At 58.3% G+C, this 21,074-nt stretch overlaps 1 protein-coding gene across 2 annotated transcripts; it reads right to left on the bottom strand.

Annotated features, from left to right (window-relative positions):
* Nucleotides 1-454: 454 nt before the first annotated feature.
* TMPRSS3 (transmembrane serine protease 3) lies at nucleotides 455-21,028 on the bottom strand. 2 transcript variants are annotated; one of them, XM_069472258.1, is made up of 13 exons: nucleotides 20,897-21,028; nucleotides 20,297-20,435; nucleotides 15,581-15,691; nucleotides 14,603-14,719; nucleotides 14,080-14,203; nucleotides 11,280-11,405; nucleotides 10,009-10,052; nucleotides 9,151-9,316; nucleotides 7,777-7,946; nucleotides 5,927-6,022; nucleotides 3,134-3,279; nucleotides 2,314-2,466; nucleotides 455-472 (listed from the first exon to the last, which is right to left on the bottom strand). In XM_069472258.1, the coding sequence occupies exons 2-13, from the start codon at nucleotides 20,388-20,390 to the stop codon at nucleotides 455-457; spliced, it is 1,365 nt and encodes a 454-aa protein (XP_069328359.1). In that variant the 5' UTR covers nucleotides 20,391-20,435; nucleotides 20,897-21,028. The 2 variants fall into 2 exon arrangements, with proteins under 2 accessions (XP_069328359.1, XP_069328358.1); XM_069472257.1 differs by lacking the exon at nucleotides 20,897-21,028 and having other exon boundaries at nucleotides 3,134-3,276; nucleotides 20,297-20,390.
* Between the last annotated feature and the right edge of the window lie 46 nt (nucleotides 21,029-21,074).

Below are 21,074 nucleotides of genomic sequence, written 5' to 3'. Positions count from 1 at the left end.
CCCCGGGGCAGAGACGTGGAGATGGCTGCATCTACCATGGCCGCACTGCTGCGGCCCCGCGTGGAGCGTCTTTCCCGGGAGGCGGTGGTTGCTCTGCACATGAGACTGCCTAACGTCTCGGCAGGAATTTTGCGTGGGTCCCATAGGGAAAACCAAGGGACAGATGGGCAAGGTAGCCCCTGGGAGGCGCCTCTGCGTTCATTCTTAGTGACGGTCAGAAGAGCTCCAAGGTCATTTTAGCCTGAGACCCGGCGGCCGGTGAAGGTCAGAGGGGGCCGAAGCAGGCCGTGCCGGGCGCGGAGGCTGCGGGAAGCTGCTCTCGGCTCTGCTGCGGGGCCGGGAAGCAGAGCGCAGAGGCCGACTGCTCACGTCCACGTTCCCACACGGGGGCCAGGGAGGGCCAGGCTGTCTCCGTCACCGCAGGAACACAAGGTGGCGGCTTGTCCCCCACTGTTCAAGTTTTCAGGTCCCTCTAAAAGTGAAGACACAGGAGTTATTGTTCTTAGCACTGGCAGCCGAATCCCCAGCACTGCCACCGAGCGAGCGGGCACCTGCCTTGGCCCTGGGAGAGGTGTCAGGCTGCTCTGCACAGTGGGGGGTGGAAAAGCCCCAAGCAGCAACGCTCGCACTTTTCATCCCTGCCCTGAGGTTGTTACAGAACTTCCGCAAGAACTTTCCCGGTCTTAACGTGTCACAGTGTTCTAACTTCCACTTTGAGTCAGAACGATTTTGTCTGAAGCCCCAAACGGACGGAGGAAACTGCTGGGTGACAATGAAGATGCTACAGCGGCTGACAGATGGGACAGTTCCCCGCAAGGCGTGGAGCCCCGGAAACCCTCACACCGATGCTCACACGGAACGACCAACATGCAGACCCCCCCGGGGCACCTGTCCCTGGCAGGGAAGCCTCTTCTGGGTGTGGACAGGGACTTGGGGAGGGTGTGTCTGTGGCTGGTGGCATCTCATGGGGTTGGGGCAGCTGGTGACTCAGAGGTCTGCAGACAGCCCGGGCTCCCGGGCATCATGGGGGACACTCCTCAGCCACAGTTTCATGAGGTCCCTGAAGCCACTTCTACAGCCTTCCGGGAGCCACGTGCTGCCCACCAGGGTTCCTCGACGTGCGCCCTGAGATCCCGGCACATCAGCCTCACCAGGGTCCTCCCCGCAGACCCCCAGCCAGACTCCCCAAAGAACAGTTCTGGAACCTTCCATTTTAATACACAGCTGAGTCTGGGGTCTGGCTATCGTGCCGGGGCCACAGCTGGGTCTCTGCTGCTGTCCCCTGGGCCAGGCCGCCTCACCGCAGCTCAGGGACTCAATGAGCGTCCTTCATAGATTCTTGGAAACTTTGACTCTAAGGGAAATGACATGTAGCGAAACCAATTTTTTTTCTCCCCAACATTATAACGAGACTACGCTGAAAGCAAGGACAGTATCTGAGGACCTGCCATACGTGGATTCCCTGAGAGTCACAGTTTCCAGGAGCCCGTCGGCGGCAGTGAGAGCGGACGTGCTGCGTGCGGGGCTCTCCCAGGACAGATGCGAGACTCGGTTGGAGATGAGGCAGCGGGTGCTTGCGGAGCGCCCACAGGAAGGCGCAGGCGCCCCTGGCGGCCCCCGCAGTGGCCGGGCCCCCTCCCCGAGGCCCCGCGCTGCTCCCACGCTGAGTGTCCCACCTGCCCATCTCTGCCCCTCGGCCCTCGCGCAGCCGCAGCGCCCCCTTCCCCTGGCGCCCAGCGATCTCAGCGGCCCTTCTTCCTCCTGCCTGCCCAGGTCCTGCCAGGCCAGCCTCGCTGACCAGGGCCCTGCAGCCCCTCCCCCTCCAGGGAGCCCCCCTGCAGCAGAGCCACCCAGGACAGGCAGCTCCTCAGCAGATGTGCGGGGTCCTCACCCACCCGTCCCTCCACCCCACAATGTCTCAGCCCCCACCCACCCTGTCCTCCCCACACACACAGGCACACCCAATACACCCCGTCCCCATGGGGGCTCCTCCTTGGCTGCCTCTCCTCTCTCTGCTTGGAGAGGCCCCTCCATCCTTCCCATCCGCTCCTCTGAATGGCAGAGCCACAGGGCCAGAGCCACACCGCCAGGGCCACATGGCCAGGGCCACATGGCCAGGGCCACGCTGCAGATTGTCTGTGCTCTCGTCTGTTTTCCGCCCAAGTGTCTGACACCCAGCAGCCACCAAATCCCTGCTCGCTGACCTGACGACTCCATCACTCGCTGGCTCGTTACAGCAGGACTGGGGCACTCAGAGGATGCTAACGGCTCAGTGCCGGGGACAGCATGAGCCAGGGAGGGCGCCACACCCACCTCCATCTGCTCGTGGATCCAGTCCAGGAAGGAGGTGATGCGGGTGTAGACGCCGGGCTTGTTCGCCTCGGCACAGCCGATGCCAAAGCTGGTAGCTCCCACCAACTTCCACACCCTCCTCTCCTGACACACCAGGGGCCCCCCGCTGTCCCCCTGGGGCAGGAGAGAAGCAAAAGTCAGGGGACAAGCAGGGCTGTTTGTCAGGGTGGCAGGACCCCTCCCACAACATCACAGTGAATGACCCAGGTTACAGAAGGGAAACTGAGGCTTGAGGATGGCTCTGCCTCTATGCCCACCAGCCTTCCAGACTCCAGCACTCCCAGGAGTGGGGTCCCTGGCCCCTCTGGGCTGGTCCCTCCAGCTGTGTCTCCCACCAGACTCCAGATGCTGAGCCCCTGGGGGTCAAGGGCAGCTGGCTGGGAGGGGAGGGGTCTGCCTGGCCGTGGAGAAGCTCAGTGTCGGGTGGTGCTGGACCTCCGCCCACTGTGGCTTTCAGAGGCCAGATCCACGGGCTGTCCTGCCTGCCACCCCTGCAGTCCCCTGAGAACTCTGAGCATCGGGCCAGGAGGGGGCACTGCAGGACCCCTCCCCTGCCCAGCACCCACACTGAGGGATGCTGGGTAAACACTGGCCCAGCTGTCAGGAAAGGGGTGATATCTTGATATCTTGAGCAAATTTCTCCCCCACACCCTGTAAATTTACTTTTCGTCCAGTCACAGGGAAATACTGGCAGCAGCCCATCCCAAGCATTTGTCAGCGTGCCATGGCCTTGCCTGCCCCATGACCCCAGAGGCCCCCGGGGCCACTGCGGGCCCCTTACCTGGCAGCTGTCCACCCCTCCCTTCAGGTAGCCCGCACAGAGCATGGACGGGGAGATGATGCCGCCGTACACCTCCCTGTGGTTACAGATCTTGTTGGAAATCAGAGGGATGGCCGCGTGGTTCAGGACAGGGGAGGCGTCACCTGCTTGAAAGCAAGGGTGGGAACGTGCAGTGAGGAGGACGCCCAGGTCAGGGTGCAGAGGGCATGTGCCCGGGGCTAGGGGACAAGGGGACGAGCAGAGTGCCACTTGACACAATGCAAGTCAGGTCCCGCAGGGGATTCTCAGGCTGGGACTGTCCGCAGCATGGCAAGGCCTGGACTGTGACCCTCGCAGCGGCCTTGTGGGCCACTCTGCTGCCTGGCAGGGCCACGGGCTGTCCTAAGGTGGCAGTGTGTGTGGGGGAGGGAAACAGTGGCCAAAAGTACCTCCCCAGGGCCTGGCCTGCACCCGCACGTTCAGCTGTCACAACGGCCAGGTTACCAAAGGGAAACAGGCTCATGACGGCCGCGTGCTCAGTCCTGGGGGAGCCGGGGTGGGTGGTCAGCAGAAAACTGTCCTCCCAAAGACATCCACGTCCCAGTCCCCAGGACCTGTGACTGTGTCACCTCACACTTGCAGGTGTGACAGAGGACAGACCTTGAGACGGGCAGAGGGTCTGGCTTGTGTGGCTGGACCCAAAGAAACCACAGGGTCCCTAAAGGAGCCAGAGATGGAGACAGGTGACAGAAGTGGAGACCAGCGCCAGAGGGAGGTGGGCGGATGCTGCGCTGCTGGCCCGGGAGGTCGAGGACGGGCCCGGCCAAGGGGTGCGGGCAGATTCTAGAAGCTGGAAAAGGCTGGAACAGATTCTCCCCAGAGCCCCCAGAAGGAGCACGGCCCTGCCCACACCTTGATTCCAGCCCATGGAGACTAACTTTGGGCTTCTTACTTCCATAACTAATAAATTTGAGAAATTTGTGTCATTTTAAGCCTCCAAGTCCAGGGTGCTTTGTCGCAGCAGCCACAGGAGATGAATCCGTACACCTGCGGTGTGGGTCAGCCTCACCACCAGCCTGCAGGGAGCGGACCCTCCATGCTAACTGGCTTGTGACCCGGTTGTCTCCACGCTGGACAGGCTTATGGCAGGGGACACGCCCACCTCCCTCGTCCTTCTCCACACCCGCAAGATAAGCGCAGTGACGGTCCCCCGCTCAGGGCTGCTCTGAGGGACACACGGTTTCATGACACGTTCAGCTCAACGTGCCGTGGGAGAAGCTCCGACACAGGCAGGAGGCTGCAGCCAGCCACGTGGACAGAGCCCGCCGAGGCAGAGGGGCTGGCTGCACCTTCCGTGGTGGGCAGAGCGGATGGCTAGAGGGACGATGGAGACCCTGCAGAGGGGGCCTGAACCTCCCAGGAAAGAGGGGCTCCAGCCCCCGCTCCTCCAAGTCCAGCATAGTTAGAATTACGCTGGTGGGCCGGGTGGTCTTGAGCAAGAACTCAGGAGACCTCACTGCTAGAGGAAGAGGAGTGCAGATCACCTCCTCTCCTTCCCACCACAAACCCAGGAGCGCTGGCTCCGACGGAGCCGGGAGCCCCGGACCAGCCACGTAGCACAGGGCTGGGTGAGCTTCAAACTACAAAGAGCCAAGAATCCCTGGGCCGGCGTGGGCACTGCCATGGGTGCTGGTGCAGTGTGGGCAAGCTGGACCCCGAGACCCCGTGCCTGGCCCAGCCCCCCTGAGCCTTCCGCAGGGGCAGGCTCAACAAACGGGTCTCCAGAGAAAACACTGAACTCCCTGCATTGGGTTGAACTGTGGGCCCCAAAACATGTCTCCGCCACTGCAGAAATAACCTGAACCGGGACAGTCTTTGCAGATGGGAGTAAGGCGAGGGCCTCAAGATGGGGTCCCCCTGTGTTTAGGGTGCGCCCTGAATCCAAGACTGCCGCCCTTGTGAGACAAACAGACAGAGATGTGAGACAGAGACGCAGGACGCTGCGTGAAGATGGGGATGGAGGCGGCGGTGACGGGTCTGCAGGCCGAGGGAAGCCGGCGGTCGCTGGGGCCACCAGGCGCCGGAAGAGGCCGCAGCAGATTCCCCTGGGAGCCCAGAAGGGGCCACCCCTGCAGAAACCCTGACCCCGGACTTCGGCCTCCGGGACTGAGAGAGAATAAATCTCCCCAGTTTTCAGCCCCCCGGCTGGTTACTGCAGGAAACTGTTAAATAACACCCTTCCCGCTAGCACAGAAAGGGACATGGAAAGCCAGGCATCCTGGCTGCGTCTTGCCCACGCTGGCCGAGGACAGCGCCGACCTCTGTGCAGCGCTGCTAGTACTAATGTCACTGTCCCTGTTACTGTCATGGCAGCCACAGCCCATTTGGTTGCCGTCCCTACTTGATCTTTGCAGGGTGAAATAACACATCTTCCCGAGTCCCTCAAGGAAAAAGCTCTTCACGGTCACAAATCCCTGACTGCTGGCGCTAGGGGGCCGTCTGGCCGGGGTCCCCCCACACCGAGCTGGCGGGGAGGGAGGGGGAGACGCGCCGGATGTCGGGGAAGGCCTGACTCCCGCCGAGAAGGCCTGACTCCCGCCGAGAAGGCCTGACTCCCGCCGAGAAGGCCTATGGTTTCACACTGTCCGAGACAAATGGAGCCACGAGACGTGACCCACAGGCACCTGGCCGATGTGTGTTTCTGACAGCTGACACACACCCCCGGCCGGGGAGTCTGGGCTTCCCAAGGGACCCTCACGCTGGGACAGGGGAGGCCCCTCCCTGGGATCTGGGCTCCCGGCCCAGCCCACTGACCTCCGTCCTCGGTGGCGCCCCATCCCGACGTCCAGCACACCTTCCCGTCTGGAAAGTTCTCTTCCGAGTTGGGCAGGCAGACGGGCTGGATCATCTCTGTGTGAAAGGGACACAGTAGCTCTCAACTCAACTGAAGCAGGAGCCCGAGAGAATTAATCCCATCCGTGTGTACGTCTCTGCGGAGCACAAACTGCCTCCCAGGGAAAGGCCAAGCCCTTGGTTGTTTGAAAGCCATTAGTGCAGAGCAGGGCCCCCTCCCGGCACCCCGGCCACCACCCCGAGCCCTGACGACTGTGCAACAGCCCTGGACCCGGGCGACACCAGGGCAACACGAGGGAGTCTGGCGGGGGCGGCAAACCTATTCTGGAAAGGACTTTGAGGGCCACGCGGTGTGTGTGGCTGCCACTCAACTCTGCCATCACAGCAGGAGTGCGGCACCAGGTGGCAGGTACACAAACGGGAGTGATCGTGTTCCAACAAAGTTCTATTTGCCAAGATGGGCCAAGGGGCAGGCGTGGCCACTCCCGGTCTAGACCGCGGGTCCGTGCGGTTATGCCTTACAGAGCACGGCTCCACGAACACTCTTATTGTCCTGACACACACAGGTGGCAAGTTTGCCTTGCAGGGGGCTGGATTCCATGAGCTCCTCCCAAAGGCAGAGTGTCACACGTGAGCCGCAGGGACGTCCTGAGAACACGCACGCCGTGCGCTAAGCGTTTCTGGGCAGGACGATAATGGGGAGGTGGAGAAGGAATCAAAGGGCTCATTATTATGATTTTTGTCAAAGTACAAATGGGGGCACCGTGTCTCCTATGACCAAATATCATTAATAACAGTTAGCAAACGGGCACGACCACGACAACTCCTCTCTGTTTCTCTGGAAATATGCGTGTCAGAGTATCACGTGTGCCGTGTGATGAACACCCCGATGACTCTGCCAGGTGGCGCCCACGGCTGGTCTCCTGCCAGGACCCTGCTCCAGGAAGGGGACAATTCACCGTATTTATCGTGCCTGCCTGCCCTCCAGGCCGCCTGTCTTCCTCGGGAAGGAAAAGGACCCTTATTTATTGAAGAGCAGGCTCATGATGCCTCGTCTGCGCCCACAGAATGTGTAAAGGTGCTGTGCCACGTGGCTCTCCTGCCGGCTTTGTAACATCCCGAGAACAGGACTTCACTTTTCCAAGAAACAAGGCCGTCTGGAGCCTGCCGAACACAGCCCGGTGCGGAGAGACTTTCCTGAGCACTTCCAGGGAGCCGCAGCCGTATGGCATGGGAGGATACGGCCACCACCAGGCGGACAGGGACTCTGCCCTCCACCTGGAGACACGGGCAGGTGGGTGGCGCTGGCAGGGCCCAGCCACAACATGCACCTGGACAGGGAAGTGCTCTGGGCCCTCCGGGCAGGTGACTCTCTTCCCCCACCTAGAGGCACCGGGAAGTGTGGCCTGGGGACGCTCTGCCTCCAGGTGGCAGGAGCAGGGAGGAGGTGGCGCAGGACAAGAGTAGAACCCAAAGGCTCTAAAATTAAATTATCGTTGGAAGTGAGCCAGGATCTACAAACTGTGTCTGAGCAGGGCGACTGCCTGCTAACGCTGGAGATGTATACAGGACTCCGCGTCTACTAACACCATAACCAGATCGTCCGGGATACAAGCGAAAATTACTTACCATACGAGAACCCGAAAGTGACAACTTCAGTGAGAAAAGACAGACAACTGGCACCAATGTGAACCAGATGTCGGAATTATCCCACAAGGCTTGTAAAGCAGCTGTCATAAAAATGCTTCAATAAGCAATTACCAATTCTCTTAAATGAAGAGCAACAGAACCACCCGGAAGCCCAGACGCACCACTGAACACGAGCGGCCCGGCCAGCTTCATGAGGGCGATGTCGTTGCCCAGCCTCTTCGGCTTGTACTTGCCGTGGTAGATGATCTTCTCCACCAGGTGGGAGGGGGCCGGGCTGTCCAGCAGGGACACGAGGCCCACCTGGACGGTCCAGGACTTGGGCAGGTACAGGCTGCAGCGAGAGAGCAGGAGGTCAACACGGGGACCCCACCGTTACCCTACTCACCCAGGCATCCTGGGAGCCGGGAGGCGGCCCCCTGCCTGGCCTGTTGCCGCCGGACACCGACCGCGGCCCCCACGCCCTGCAGACACGCAGACCCCACCCGTGTCTCCTAGACGGGCCCCACCCTGCCCCTCGGGGGTCCGCTCGGCACTGGAGACCCACACTCAGCTTCGCTTGCTGCGGGGTCTGTCAGGGCCCGCTGTCCATCAACAGCAGCCCAAGCAGGAGGTAAAAATAACGGGGGAAGCACTGTGTTGGGGAGTCTTCCCTGCATTTTCCCGTGCTCTACGCTCCTGCGAGTGTAAGAAGGGGCCTGGTGCCCACCGGGGACCCTGTACCCCCGCCCAGCCTGCATCGTCTCATCCTGTCTCGGCCATGGCAGGGGCCACCGCAATCAGCTACAGAAGGTCGGGCCTTTCATTTGGTGGGCTTCACTGCACAGAGCTTCCTCCCTCCTTTCTGCCTTTTGGGAGACAAAGTGGCAGCGTATGAGGCCAGTGGGCTCATTCCTGCCCGCAGCACCGTCTCACAAAGCCCGTCTGTGACCCTGACCCGTGCAGCTCTCTGGAGAAACGCACGTGTCTCTTGCCTGGGTCATACCTGACCCCCATCTCCCCTCTTCCTGCACAGAGGACAGTGTCTGGCGGGGTTAGTGACTGTGCTTCTGCAGCGCACAGCCAGCTGTACTTCAGTGACCTACAGCCACACGTGGTCTGGCACCCACGCTTGGACGCGGTTTGCACACGCCGAGGTGCCACAGCCGTGTACAGCCGTGGGCTGGACCCTGCGTCGGAGCAGTGCGACAGAACCGCTCTGGAAGCTTCCTCCCAGGCTGGGGTTCTCAATCAGATTTTGAAGAAAACCAGCTTTAATACTTTAAAAGCTTGATTTTTTTCCTTTAGTCCACACTTTTCTGTATGAGCTACAGGTCTAAAATCCCTACAGTGGGCTCGGGGTCCGCCGTCCCTGTGAGCTGACGGTGACAGTGTGCAGGGAGCAGAGACGGCCTGTCCGCCTGGCGCAGCCTGCTGGTGCCGGGTCTGCCCGTTCCCGCACCCGCTCGCGCTGCCCACCTCGGCCGCGCCCCCACGAGGCCCCGGAGCGGGCGGGGCTGGGAGACGAGGAGACGCGGCTACGAGGTCAGGGCACTCACTCGTAAACACAGTGTGCAGCGGTGACGATCCACAGCGGGGTGATGACGGAGCCCCCGCACAGGTGGTAGCCCTGGAACTGCAGGCTGACCTGCCAGGGCCACTGCGCCGGCGTGGACGTGTTTCCGCCGACGATGCGCGGGCTGTAGCCCATTCTCAGACCGCAGGCTGCGGGGGGAGAGCACGGCTCGCAGGTGGGCCCCGCGGGTTTTCCTGGGGCACCTGCTTCTCTCTCCCCAACGTCACGGCTACCTGCCCAGAGCTCTCGGCAGTTCTAAGGCGAGCACTGCAATGGGGCACCCCGGGTGAGCGGTGGCGCAGGCTCGAGGGGGACTTGAGGACAGGCGGGTGCTGCCGGGGCTGCAGTGGGAAGAGCCCATCAGAGCACAGAGCCCACCTGCCTGGCCAGCAGCCCCCCAGCCCCTTCCCCGGTGACGACAGCACACGGGGACGTCAGCCAGCTCCCCAGAGGAGCTGCCCCCGCCTCACTACCGCAGGTGGCAGCCAGCTCCTCCCTGACTTCTCCAGACCCGACCCTGCCACGTGGACTCTCCCCCCAGCCAGGAACAAGGGGTGCTGTCCCCAGGCCGGGGCCTGCGCATGCTTAAGGAGAAAGTGATGGAGTGACAGGACATCGTGGACCTCGGTCCTGTATACTGCTAAGAAGTCACCCCTAGCTGCCTCCTCACCTGACAGGTGGGGCTGACAGGTGGGGCTGACGCTGCTGCCCTCCTCTGTCAGGCGGGTGCACAGAGCTCCCAACCGGCACCCAGGAGGGAGGGACTCAGGGCTGTCCTCGGAGGCGGAGGGGCGGGGAGCAGGAGCTGGGCATTTGGTCCCTGAGTCTCTAAAACTCTTACCTGTGCACTTCACGGTAACCACGTGACCCGAGGCACAGCCCTCCCTAAAGTGGGAAAAAGCAGCTCCATGAGAAACAGCTGAGGCCTGTGGAACAAACACTCTTTTTTTACTCAACCTTGGGGTAAAGGAAAAATAAACTCTGTTCTCCCCACGCTGCAATGTTGATTATCATTTTAGTCTATGTGAAAAACAAAGCGAACCGTGAGAGTGAGGTCACACAATCACTGCGACACACCAGACCGAGAGTGAGGCGGTGCGTGTGTGATGGACTGTTCGGTGTTTCTGAGCTCTGTCTCGCTAATGACGAGAGGGGCACAAGGAGCTGTATAAACATAGACCCGTGTCATTGCACACCCGATTCACCCAGCGTCCTTCATGCCCTGGCCCCTGGGGGACACAGAGCACCCCAGGGACAGTGTGGCAGGCTCTCCAGGGCCCTGCAGCCTGGATTCACTCCCACACTCCCAGAGGACGCCTCCCGGGCAGCAAAGCGTGATCGCCCCAGAATGACACACGCTCCCTGCTGCCCCACATGGGTGGGACCGGGGCGTGTGCTGTTCTCAGTGAAGGGAAAGGGGTCCCCAGATCTGTGTAACTTTTTCTGCCTTTAGAGCCTCGGCTGCGTCACGCGGGAGAAAGCTCGTGTCTCTAGACAGGGTGAGCTGTCCCCCGACTGCCCGTGGGTCCCAGGTGCCTGTCCGTTCCCCTGTTTCCAGAGCAGAGAACGCACATCTCAGGCTGCGGTGCAAGGTGTCGGGAAGAGCGTAGGGAACGTGCATTCGGAATACCGGCTGCACCTGCTCCCCACCTCGGCCTGGCGCGGCAGGGGGCCGCTCAGCCTCAGGTGCTGACTGCTGTTTAAGGACACCTGGCTTTACCTCCCCCTGACTTGTTGGGGAAACGTGTAAAATAAAGGATGAATGTTAAAGTGCTTAGCAAATAATGAGGATAAACTTCTTTCTCAATTTCCGTTTCTTTTTCCCTCCCTGCCGTCCGCTTGCTGCCTCCGTTCCGCAGACCTCCCGGGGCGCCTGCTGCGTGACCACACCCTTCACACGTGCCGCAGTCACTCCTCTATTCTCGCGCCCTCCTGTCCCCGTCCAGCCACACCTGCTGGGTTGGGAGTCGGTCCTGGGGCCCCCGCCTGGTGCATCCGCCCATCTAACCAGGGCAGCCAACCGCCCCGTGTTCCGAGATAGCACTCCACGCCCCTCGAGTCCACAGCAGGTGACCCACACCAGGGCGGCGGCGGCATCGCCTAGTGACTCACCTCACATACACGGCGTGGTGCAAGGCCGTCACCTTGTCGTCCGCCAGGAGGTGATTGATGGACACGAAGTCCTCCTGGAACTGCTCCTCGATCGAGCTCACTCGGAGGTTCTCTGAACTGACGTAGCTGCAGGCACGTGAGACACACAGACCCACGTGTTAGATTTGCTCTGACGCACAGGGATCCCACTTGGGGGATGTCGTTTTGTCCCCCCCAAACCATCAGAGGCTCCCTTTGCCAGTGGAATGACGTTCCCTCACCTTAGCCTCGTTCCCACCTGGCCTGGGATGTTGCACCTTCTGCCCCCCCACGCCACGCCCCCCCCACCTGGGCACAGCCACACAGAAGGGGGCCATTTCCTCAGGTCATGGGTCGGGTCCCACCCTTGACGCATTTGACTAAAATGACCTTCACACAGCCTGAAGGGCGTCCCGGAGGGAGGGGACGCAGACCTAGGTGTGGTGCTGTCAGCTGGGCCCCAAAGTGGGGGTGCCACGCACCCCAAGTACCCGGTTGGGGAAGGACGGGGGGGCTCCTGGGGCAGGCTCAGGTTCCCCCAGGGGGCGATGAACACACACAAGGAGACATTTCGGGGGGCGCCAGGCCCCAGCAGGTGTTCAACACGTCAGGAAATGGCCCTGCTGGAGCACGGCGGTGAAGGGGCTGCAATTTTTTAAACAATCAAATGTTTGGAGAGTCACGAGATGGAAGGCGGTGAATAAACGGCCATTTCCCCTCTCTTCATGGAATGACAAAGCATGACGCAGTAGGCCCGCGTCACCAGCTCCCTCGCCCGCTTGTCAGCAGGTTGCAGCGGTCACCGCGAATGCTGGGGGGACGTGTGCGCGCAGTCAAGTTTCCGCCAACTCCGACTTTGGAAGGAAACGCAGCCGAGGCAGGTGACGACCTCCGCAGCCCTCGCAGGGGCCGGTCAGCTCGCTGACTCGCAGGCGCCGGCGTGGAAGAGCCGACCGTTTCGGGGACGGCCAGGATCCGTTGTCCGAGTCTCTCGGTGGCAGTGACAACGGCGACCGCAGCCGCACGGTGTGCTCCACTCACCCGCTCACCCCACACCCACAAGGTCATTGGAACTCACGACGATCCTTTAAAGCAGGGTCTCGATCATCCCTATTTTCTCAGGGAGGAAACCGAGGCACAGGCTACATAACTTGGCTGAGTCTGCACTGGGATTTGAGCCCGAGCGACCTGGCGGGGCAGTCGGTCCTTCGGTCCTTGTCTTTTTTAAGTCACTGACACCTGACATGGGATGTGACAGAGCAGAGGAGATTAAAGACGGATTTTTAAAGACTGAGGCAGGAAGAATAAACAAAGCAAAAGGCAGAAGTAACTCTTGGAAACGAAGCCTCAGGCAGGGAAGAAGGGACCACAGAAGGGGGCGGCGAGGAGGTGGCGACTGCGGACATGGCCCTCCCGGGACTTCTCCAGGAGGGAGCACTGCGGACGTAGGAAGGAGTATTTTACCAACAGGCTGGGGTGGAGGACGATTGAGAGCTGCCCACCTCGAGGTGGCCCTGAATGCTGCCCGGGAAGGCTGGGGCTCCTCACTGGGGTCTGCGGCAGGGGAGGGTGAGGAGCTGAGTTTGTGCGTCACGGAGCAGAGAGGCCCCGGGGTTCACCTGGGGAGGTGGGCAGTGCCCCGGGACAGCGCAGGGCGGAGAAGGAAGGAGAAAGGGACCCTCCCCACGGCCGTGCGTCTGAGGAGACGGTTGGCAGGGAGCAGAAATGCCCAACGAGGAACCTCTCGCTGTCTGTCTGTCTGTGAAGTAAACTTCTCTTTGTCTTTGAGGAGTAAAGTCTACGTCATTCTTGAAGGCATTTGTGTGGATGCTTTTTGCTGTGCTTGCTGAACCTGAATTGCAGCTGATTTCTGAATCCAGGTGGCTTAGGGTGAGATGAGGCAGGTCTCGGGGACACAGGAGGGCATTTCGGGTTTCACCAGCTTTGGAGAAAGACAGCTGAGAACATGGTGCACCAAACTTGAAAACCACAACTCGGTGGCAGAGTCAGAGCAGGGTGGCTTTAATGACGCCGCTTCCTTGGCGCAAGGCAGGGTGCAGGGCCCCCCCGGCCTTGAACTCCGGATCAAGTGCAAAAAGGAGTGAGGGTGGTATTACAGGACCCCCGGCAGCACGCAGGTGTGCGGGTGGTGTTACGGGACCCACGGCCACACGCATTCGTAGGAAGTCGGAGGGAAGGAGCCAGGGAAGGAGAAGGACTGAATCTGGGCAACAATGTGTTGCTTCAATGCAAAAAATCACATGGGCAATACCGAATTCTGAAAAGTGAAAAGTCCACTACAGTAGTTCTTTCTCCTACATGCTGCTTAACAAATGTTTCGAATGGTCGTGTTTTCACTAAATTTCTGACTTCTAACAGTTGGTTCTTCAGGGTTCCTGGGGAGGTGTGTGTGGACGCCATGACCACAGCGCCACGCGGACGCGTCCAGGAAGCCGCTCTGTAGGCTGTACAGGGAGGAGCGAGAGGGTTTGTTTTTCAACTTCAAAGCTCCGTATTGCGTGTTTGCGTCGAGGTCCTGGCCTGGTGCTGAGAACGCCCAGCGTGCCGTCCCTCCCGCGTGACTCGAGCAAGTCACTTAGCCCTTCTGGGCCTCGGTTTGCTCATCTGCGAAATGAGGATGGCGAGCGTCGCAGGGTTGCCACGCGGATGGGACGTGGTGACGTGTTAAAGCACCCAGCGGTGCCCGCCAAGCCGTGGCTGTCTTTCCTCTCGTTACCTCCCTCGGTGTCCCACCCTGGGGGGCACATGCGCCCCAGCTTACCTTGGAAAACCCAGCTGGGCGCAGGCAACTTTCGTGTAGTGACCTTTCCAGTCATCGGAGCACATGGTCCTCCACGAAGCAGCTGCGAACACCTGGAGCACGGCGCTCTGACCGCTCACCCGGACTGGCCAGCACGGGGGAAAGGCCCGTTAGCAGCCGGGGAGCCCTGAGAACTCCAGCGGGGGTTTCCCCACAGCCTGCTCAAGCCCCTCCTCTGCCAAATCCCACCCACTCCCCATCCACGGCAACCACAGGCCACGGGGCAGGGAGAGCTCCTGCTGTGTAGACCCCGTGAGACTTCCTGGAGCTCTCGCCTTATTGCCCGTGTCATCTCCCCAAGAGAATTAGGCTCCAGGTAAGGGCCCCCCCCGAACACCCTGCCCCATAGCTCCTTGGGTGAGTGTCAGTGGAATCCCAGCTGAGGACAGGGCATGCCAATGGCAGTGACTTGGACCCACCCACAGACGGGAGGCTCAGGGTTGGGTCTGCTGCTCCCTCCTACCCCACAGAGGCATGGCCTCACCACATCGGTACTCGTCCTCCCCGTCTCTGCAGTCTGAGACCCCGTCGCACCGAGCTGTCAGTTCAATACACTTAAAAGATGAACGACACCTGTACTTCCCGGAGCAGTCGAAGTGGACTGAGCAAAGGGGGAGAACAGAAATGTTAGTGAGCATTTCAGTGTGCGACACTAGCAACTGTCCACCTGCCACGTGGCGGGGAGCGTGCCCATTAATAATGAAACCTGTACTGAAATCGCACCCGGTCAGCCGCCCGTTTCCTTCAGCCCAGTTTCTGTTCTGAATTCCAGGGGGTGGGGCCGCTGTGCCCCCCTTTGTCTGACTAAGTGGCCTGGCCGGGAGCCACATTCAAGGTGAATTTAGATTCTGGAGGGCTTAGGGTCAAGAGAGAAATTCTATGGCTGCGGGCCGACCCACTGAGCCAGCCAGCGAGGAGTCCTGACGGAGCGCAGCTCGGCCACCCTGTTTGCTCTAACCCTGGGCAGGAAGCGTGTGAACTGTGGGCCACACAGCCAAGCAGATGGCAAATTAAACCCATCTGTGGTCCAGTTATTTGAAAGAGAAATTGCTCCCTGTTCGAGACCCTCCATCCAAATGACCCACTTTCTCAGAAGCCACATGCACCTTATCGTAACAATAGCCGGTGCACCTGGCGCCGCATGAACAGCCTCTTTGTTTCCTCCCCAGCCCAGTGCCCCCCTTTCCACCCTATTCTATTTCATCAGCTGCCTTTGGACACTTCTAACTGGGCAGGTTCCCTGGTGACCGAGCCTCTAGCACGGCCAGCAGCCTCTGCCGGGCCCCACGCCGGCTTTGCACTCACGCAGGCACAGAAAACTCAGGGTCGGCAAACCACGGGACGTTTGCCCCCAGTAATTATGGCCAGGCGGCAGCAAAACGCTGGGGCGAGGGGACGCTTCTGAAAGTTTAATCACTTCCGTGGGCACCTGAGAGCCTGCTGAATAATGAATGGTACTCACTGCCCAGACCGATGGCCAGTGCCAGTATCAACGCAATGATCCCGATGACAATGATGGGGAAAAACTTCAGCGGCAGCAGCGACAGGATCTGCGCGGCGACTTCATCTGCGTCTGAACACCAAAGAGAGGGGAGAACAGAAAGCCACACGCCTGGACTTTGCGCAACACAAAACTTACACTTAGCTGTGCGTCCCCTCCCCTCTGTGCAGAGACGTCTCCACGCAAAGAGAGTTGCCCCCAGCAGAGAAGGGCCAGCTGCCAACAGGCACATTCTCCAGAAGTTCTGTCCTTCCTTAACCTGTGACCCGGTTCTGCCCATCCTGCGTTAGGGGGCGGGGCTATGGGTTGAACAATGTCCCCCCAAAAGATATACCGAAGTCCAAACTCCCGGGACCTCAGATTGTCGTCTTACTTGCAGCTAGATTGAGGGTCCTTACAGAGTAAGCAAGTTCAGATGGGGCTACTAGGGTGGGCTCCAATCCCATGTGCCTGGAGTCCTTGTAAAAGTGGAAGTTTGGACACAGAAAAACATGCACGGAGCGAAAACGATGAGAAGAGACACAGGGAGGAGACAGGCGTGTGAGGATAAGGGCAGCAATCGGAGTGATGCACCCACAAGCCAAAGACCATCGGCAAACCGCCAGACGCCGGAAGAAGCAAGGAAGGGTCCCCTGCAGGTTTTGCAGGGAGTGTGACCCTGTCGGCCCTTGGGTTTCAGACTTCTGGCCCCAAGAACTGAGAGAGAATAAATTCCTGTTGTTTGAAGTCACCCAGTTTTGGGGACTTTGTTTCAGCAGCCCTAGAACACTGACACGGAAGTACTCCAACTTCCAAGGAAGGACCCGTCCCCACGGAGGAGGGCGTCAAACCTGCACAGGGTCCTGGCAGGCAGAGGGAGTGCCGGGGTCGCCCAGAGAGGTCGCGAGGACAGGTCTTGCGCACAGAGAAACTGACCGCCTTTGGTCCAGATCATCTCCTCAAGGATGTGTTAGAGCAAACCTTGGAAGACAGACAGGGTCTCCTCCAGAGCAAGAGGCAGGTTTGTCTACTGTCCAGTTTAACAAATGCACTGTCTCCCTCCAGAGCACAGTCCGCACAAGTCTGCTGGAGCCCATTATAAAAGGCAGGGCTCCCTCAATTCTGGGTTACTCGGTTACGGTACGAACCACCTGCGTGTGCAACACACACGTGGGCTGCTCCACAGGCCTGGGTGGGACTTGGAAGGTTAGGACGACTGGCACAAACAGGACACTTGCACCACTCGCTGTGCCGTGACTAGTAAAGTCCTCTGTCTCTGACCCGGGAGTCCCGTGTCTCCTGCCGGCATCCGTGGAACTGTGGCAGACCGACCTGGAGCTCACGGGGAGGGTAAACCTCGGACCCTTCGCAGTTCTTGCCCTCTGAACCAGGCAGATTTGGTGACAACTGATATGTGAGGAGTGGTAAGACGCCCAGAAGAACAAGCCTCCCTGGGTGGCCAGGAGAATTCCCACCTGTCCCCTTTCCTCTCAGGGAGAACGTAAATTATCTCAACAAGCCTGAAAATACATCGATGCCTAAGTTGTCTTCATTAAAAATTAGGAAGTGCGGGATCCGGGGAGGGGAGACAAGGCTGCCATGGCCACGCGGTTGCCCCGGACGGAGGCTGGCACCTGCGGCTCCCGGGTCTGGGGCACGCGGACCTGAGGCTCTGCTCCCTCATCTCCTCCACTGTCTTTGGAAACCCACAGCGCCCCTCCGGCAATCAAGGCTGTGATTATGAAACGATCAATATCACCTGAGGCTGCCTAAAAAGGAGGAGAACTGAGGACGAAAACGGGAAGAAGTGGAAAGGGAGGGGACGAGCCGGAGCAGGAGGAGGGAAGAAGGAAACAGATAAGGACGTGGGGACCAGAGGTGCTGAGCGAGGCAGGAGGGACAACTCCCGCGTCCTCGGTACCTGGAACAGCACGGGGCACACGGCAGCCCCGGACAAAAATGTTAGATGGATGAATGAATGACACCATGATAACGAAGGTTGTTTTAACTCAGGGTCAGAGGCCGACTCCTTTCAGGACAGCCCACCTGCGGTCCGGGGTCAGCAGAGAGGCTCCCCTTCCCCCCCTCCCCCGCACGCCCACGGGGGAGCCTGTGCAAATCCACCGTTCTCCATGGAGACGGCGCCCCCACCTCACACTTGCACATCAGTAGGATCCCTGAGAACGACCTGTCCTCACTCAGCTGTTGTGAGTCTAAGGTAGGTTTTGGAAGTGACTCCAAATTATAGAATCAAACATTGGCGTTTAATTGGGAACTTTGTATCAGTTCACTTTTGCCCTCTGCTCATCCATCAGGCTGCCCTGGGCGCTGCAGCCCGCCCCCCACCCTCCGTGTCCCGGGGGCATGCTGGGATCAAAGGGACGTGCTCAGCACGTCTGCAGGGAAGGACTGCCAGTGATGAACCCACAGGGCTCGAGACTTTCCACCTCTCTGGAAACGACAAACACGCAAAGTGGACATAACCACATGCCAGCTTCACCACGGCTCGTCCAGAGTGAAAGGAAACGGACCCTCCACCCACAGTCCACAGGGGTACAAATCGCGTAAACTTTCTGGTTGTGTACAATTGGAACTACGTACCAGAAAGCTTAAAAACAGATGAAATTTTTGACCTACCAATTCCATTTCTAGGAATTTATCCTCAAATATCATCATAGATGTACACAAATTCCTACCTACGAGGACACTTGGAAGGGTGGCGTTTATAACATCGATGCAGAGGAAACAGCCCAGATGACGGGCAGCCGAGGACTGCTGGCACAACACATGGTGCACGGGTGCGGCGCCACACCCACAGCGACACTTAGTATGACGCGGAGAAGGGGTCGGTCGACTGTTTCTGTGAAGGCCAGACAGCACACGCAGGCTGAGGGTCCCTTATTAGAAATGCTTGGGACCAGAAGTGTTTTGAATTCAGGATTTTTTCAGACTTTGGGATATTTGCATTATACTCAGCATTCCTAGCCCAAAAGTCCAAAATCTGAAATGCCCCGTGAGCCTTCCTCAGAGCATCGTGCCAGGGCTCAAAAAGTTCCAGGTTTTGGAGCATTTCAAATGTCGAATGGGTTAGTAACGCTCAGCTTGAACTTTAAATTTGGGGCCCTATGTCTGTCCCCACTGCCCAGCCCCGAGGCTGTGGCGGAAAGTAGCCGCAGACACGTGGACAAGCGGGGGTCCGTGTGTCCACACAGCTTGGTCTGCAACGGCGGCGCTGGGCCCGATTTGACCCATGGGCCATAGTTTATCAACATCTAAAACTATGTAATATTTAAAGCCATGGAAAGATGAACATGATTTTGTTAATTTTTTTAAAAAAGCCTTAAAATAGTACAAATAGCATATGTTGCTTCCGAAAGGAAAGTAGATATATAGATAGAAAAAGGCAGGAAATCCAATAATAAAGTACTAGGCGAGCTATCCCTGAGTAATGGTGTGATTCTGGGTAATTTTTAAAAATCTCTTCGATTAACAGTATTTTCTAAATTTCTCTAATGAACAACACATTGCTTTACTTAAAAGGAAAAGTTTTGTTCCTTCCCACTGCTAGGAATTAATTTTACAGAAGTAATAAAAAATAGGGAAAAGGAATATGTGTATCACTATTCAAATGCATGTTACTTATAAAAACAGAGACAATTATAGGTCAAATGATCAAATTACACATTTACTTGATGGGATGTTTGTGATGCCATAAAAAAAGATATTTATAAAGACCAAACAGCACATGGAAAAACGCTTGTCTATGTCTGTACTGTGCATGAAGCTACACGTATAGGCAAAGACAGGAAGAGAATGATCAGACATAAAACCACGTAGGTTTGGAGTCAGGTGATTGCTGAACATTTTTTTCTTTCATTTGCATAGATGCTAATCTTGAGCCATATTTTAAAGTTGTGTATCTTTTCACTTACTTGAAACCTCTCTCCCACCTCCCAGCCTTTCCAAACCTCCCCCACGTCAATTGTCCTGGTGGTTAAAAGACCTTGTTACGGTGGCCCTGGCCGGTGCTCTCTGGAACCTCAGCGGAGCCGCATGGTGTCCCTGCCCAGAGCTGCAGGTCCAGCATTCCACCTGCACCCAGCCCTGACTTCCGGGACCCGCAAGCCCATAGCTCACTGCCACCAGTCCGGGTAGGGTCTGGCCAAAAAGGTCCCCGTGCACGGGTTGCTGTGGAACCCACCGCTTTTACCAAGCACTTGTGACTTATTTACAAAAACAACTTTCCTTCCTTTAGTTGCCAGGAACAACTCTGTCTTCTGCTGTTGGATTCTAATCTAGGCCTCTGATACCTTTGGTGACAGTCAGTTTATTTTAAGTTTTCTGGAAGGATTGGTGGCCACTGCTTCTCAGGACTTCCTGGAAGGCCCAGGGATTTCCTGACCAGGGTCTGACCTGCTCCGGGATTTACCAGGGAGACTGTGGAGCCCCAGGCTCTGAAAACCTCCAACCTGAGAATAAAACAGCTGCCTTCAGGGAGTTAGCAAGGGGCTGAGCAAAACAATTCCTTCTCCGTGGAGCCTCCTCTCTGAGATCTGGCATAGCTAAGGGAGTGTAGGTGTCCCGCCCGTGGGTGTGAGGACATTTGGGGAGACAGTTCCCCGCAGGGACACCCAGCCACAGTCATCATCTAGACGGGGGTCGGGCAGAAACCACAGGGTCCCCCCTGGCTCCACCTACCTGGCACAACCGGACTTATTTTCAAATCGTCAAGGCCGAAAAGTGATCGGAAGGAGAAGGGGGCTTCAGCCGCAGGTGGGTCGTTTTCCCCCATGGTGACTATCTCAGGGCCTCTGAGGTTCGGCTCCACCTCCAGCTCCTTGGCCAAGGAAGAACAGAAAGCGTTTGTTTCCCCATTTACAGTTTTGGCGTCAGATGCACCATTGCCGTACTTTAAATCTCTGAAACTCGACAATCCACATAAAGTGCATTTGGTACTGACCGATTAATCAAAAACTCTCGTCTAGTGAGAGCGCATTTTTGTCTGAACCATGACAGATAACAGAAAAGCTTCTAGAGTTAACGAAAAAGCAAGAACTTAATTCCGCCGAGACAACGACTTTCTCTTTGTCCAATCGATCTTAAAATCAGCCGAATAGCATAGCTTTGGAGAGACGCTTTCGCCGTTTAGAAGGCACTGTATCATTATTCTTCAGAAGATAAAATTACTTTCAAAGCTATTTCCGTCTCTTTTTGCGAGTGTTTTTGCGTGTCCCAGGTAACTGACTCTGTCTGCACACGCGGGACGCCCACCACAGCATAGGAGGTGCTGATACTTACATAATGTCTCAGCCCCAGAGTTGTGGACGGCACCAGGGAAGGGACACGAGGCCACGGTATTAGTAGCTTCCCACAAACACAGCCCTTTCCTGGCTCACCTGGGCATGACCTAATTCAGGATGAAAGTATCCGAGCCGTCCAGGCGCCCGGTCCTCCCCCGACATGGCGGAGTGAGGAG

Source organism: Eulemur rufifrons, chromosome 7 (genome assembly GCF_041146395.1).
Source record: "Eulemur rufifrons isolate Redbay chromosome 7, OSU_ERuf_1, whole genome shotgun sequence".
Classification (NCBI taxonomy): domain Eukaryota; kingdom Metazoa; phylum Chordata; class Mammalia; order Primates; family Lemuridae; genus Eulemur; species Eulemur rufifrons.
This window is presented reverse-complemented; position numbering and strand designations above follow the sequence as displayed.

Excerpts from the sequence above, each read along its gene's own strand:
- TMPRSS3 (XM_069472258.1), bottom strand. The coding sequence starts at position 20,390 with ATGGGGGAAAACGACCCACCTGCGGCTGAAGCCCCCTTCTCCTTCCGA. Across the intron at positions 14,720-15,580 it reads ACTGGCCATCGGTCTGGGCA|TCCACTTCGACTGCTCCGGG; the intron begins GTGAGTACCATT and ends CCCTTTGCTCAG. Across the intron at positions 3,280-5,926 it reads GGGCGCCACCGAGGACGGAG|CAGGTGACGCCTCCCCTGTC; the intron begins GTCAGTGGGCTG and ends CTTGCTTTCAAG.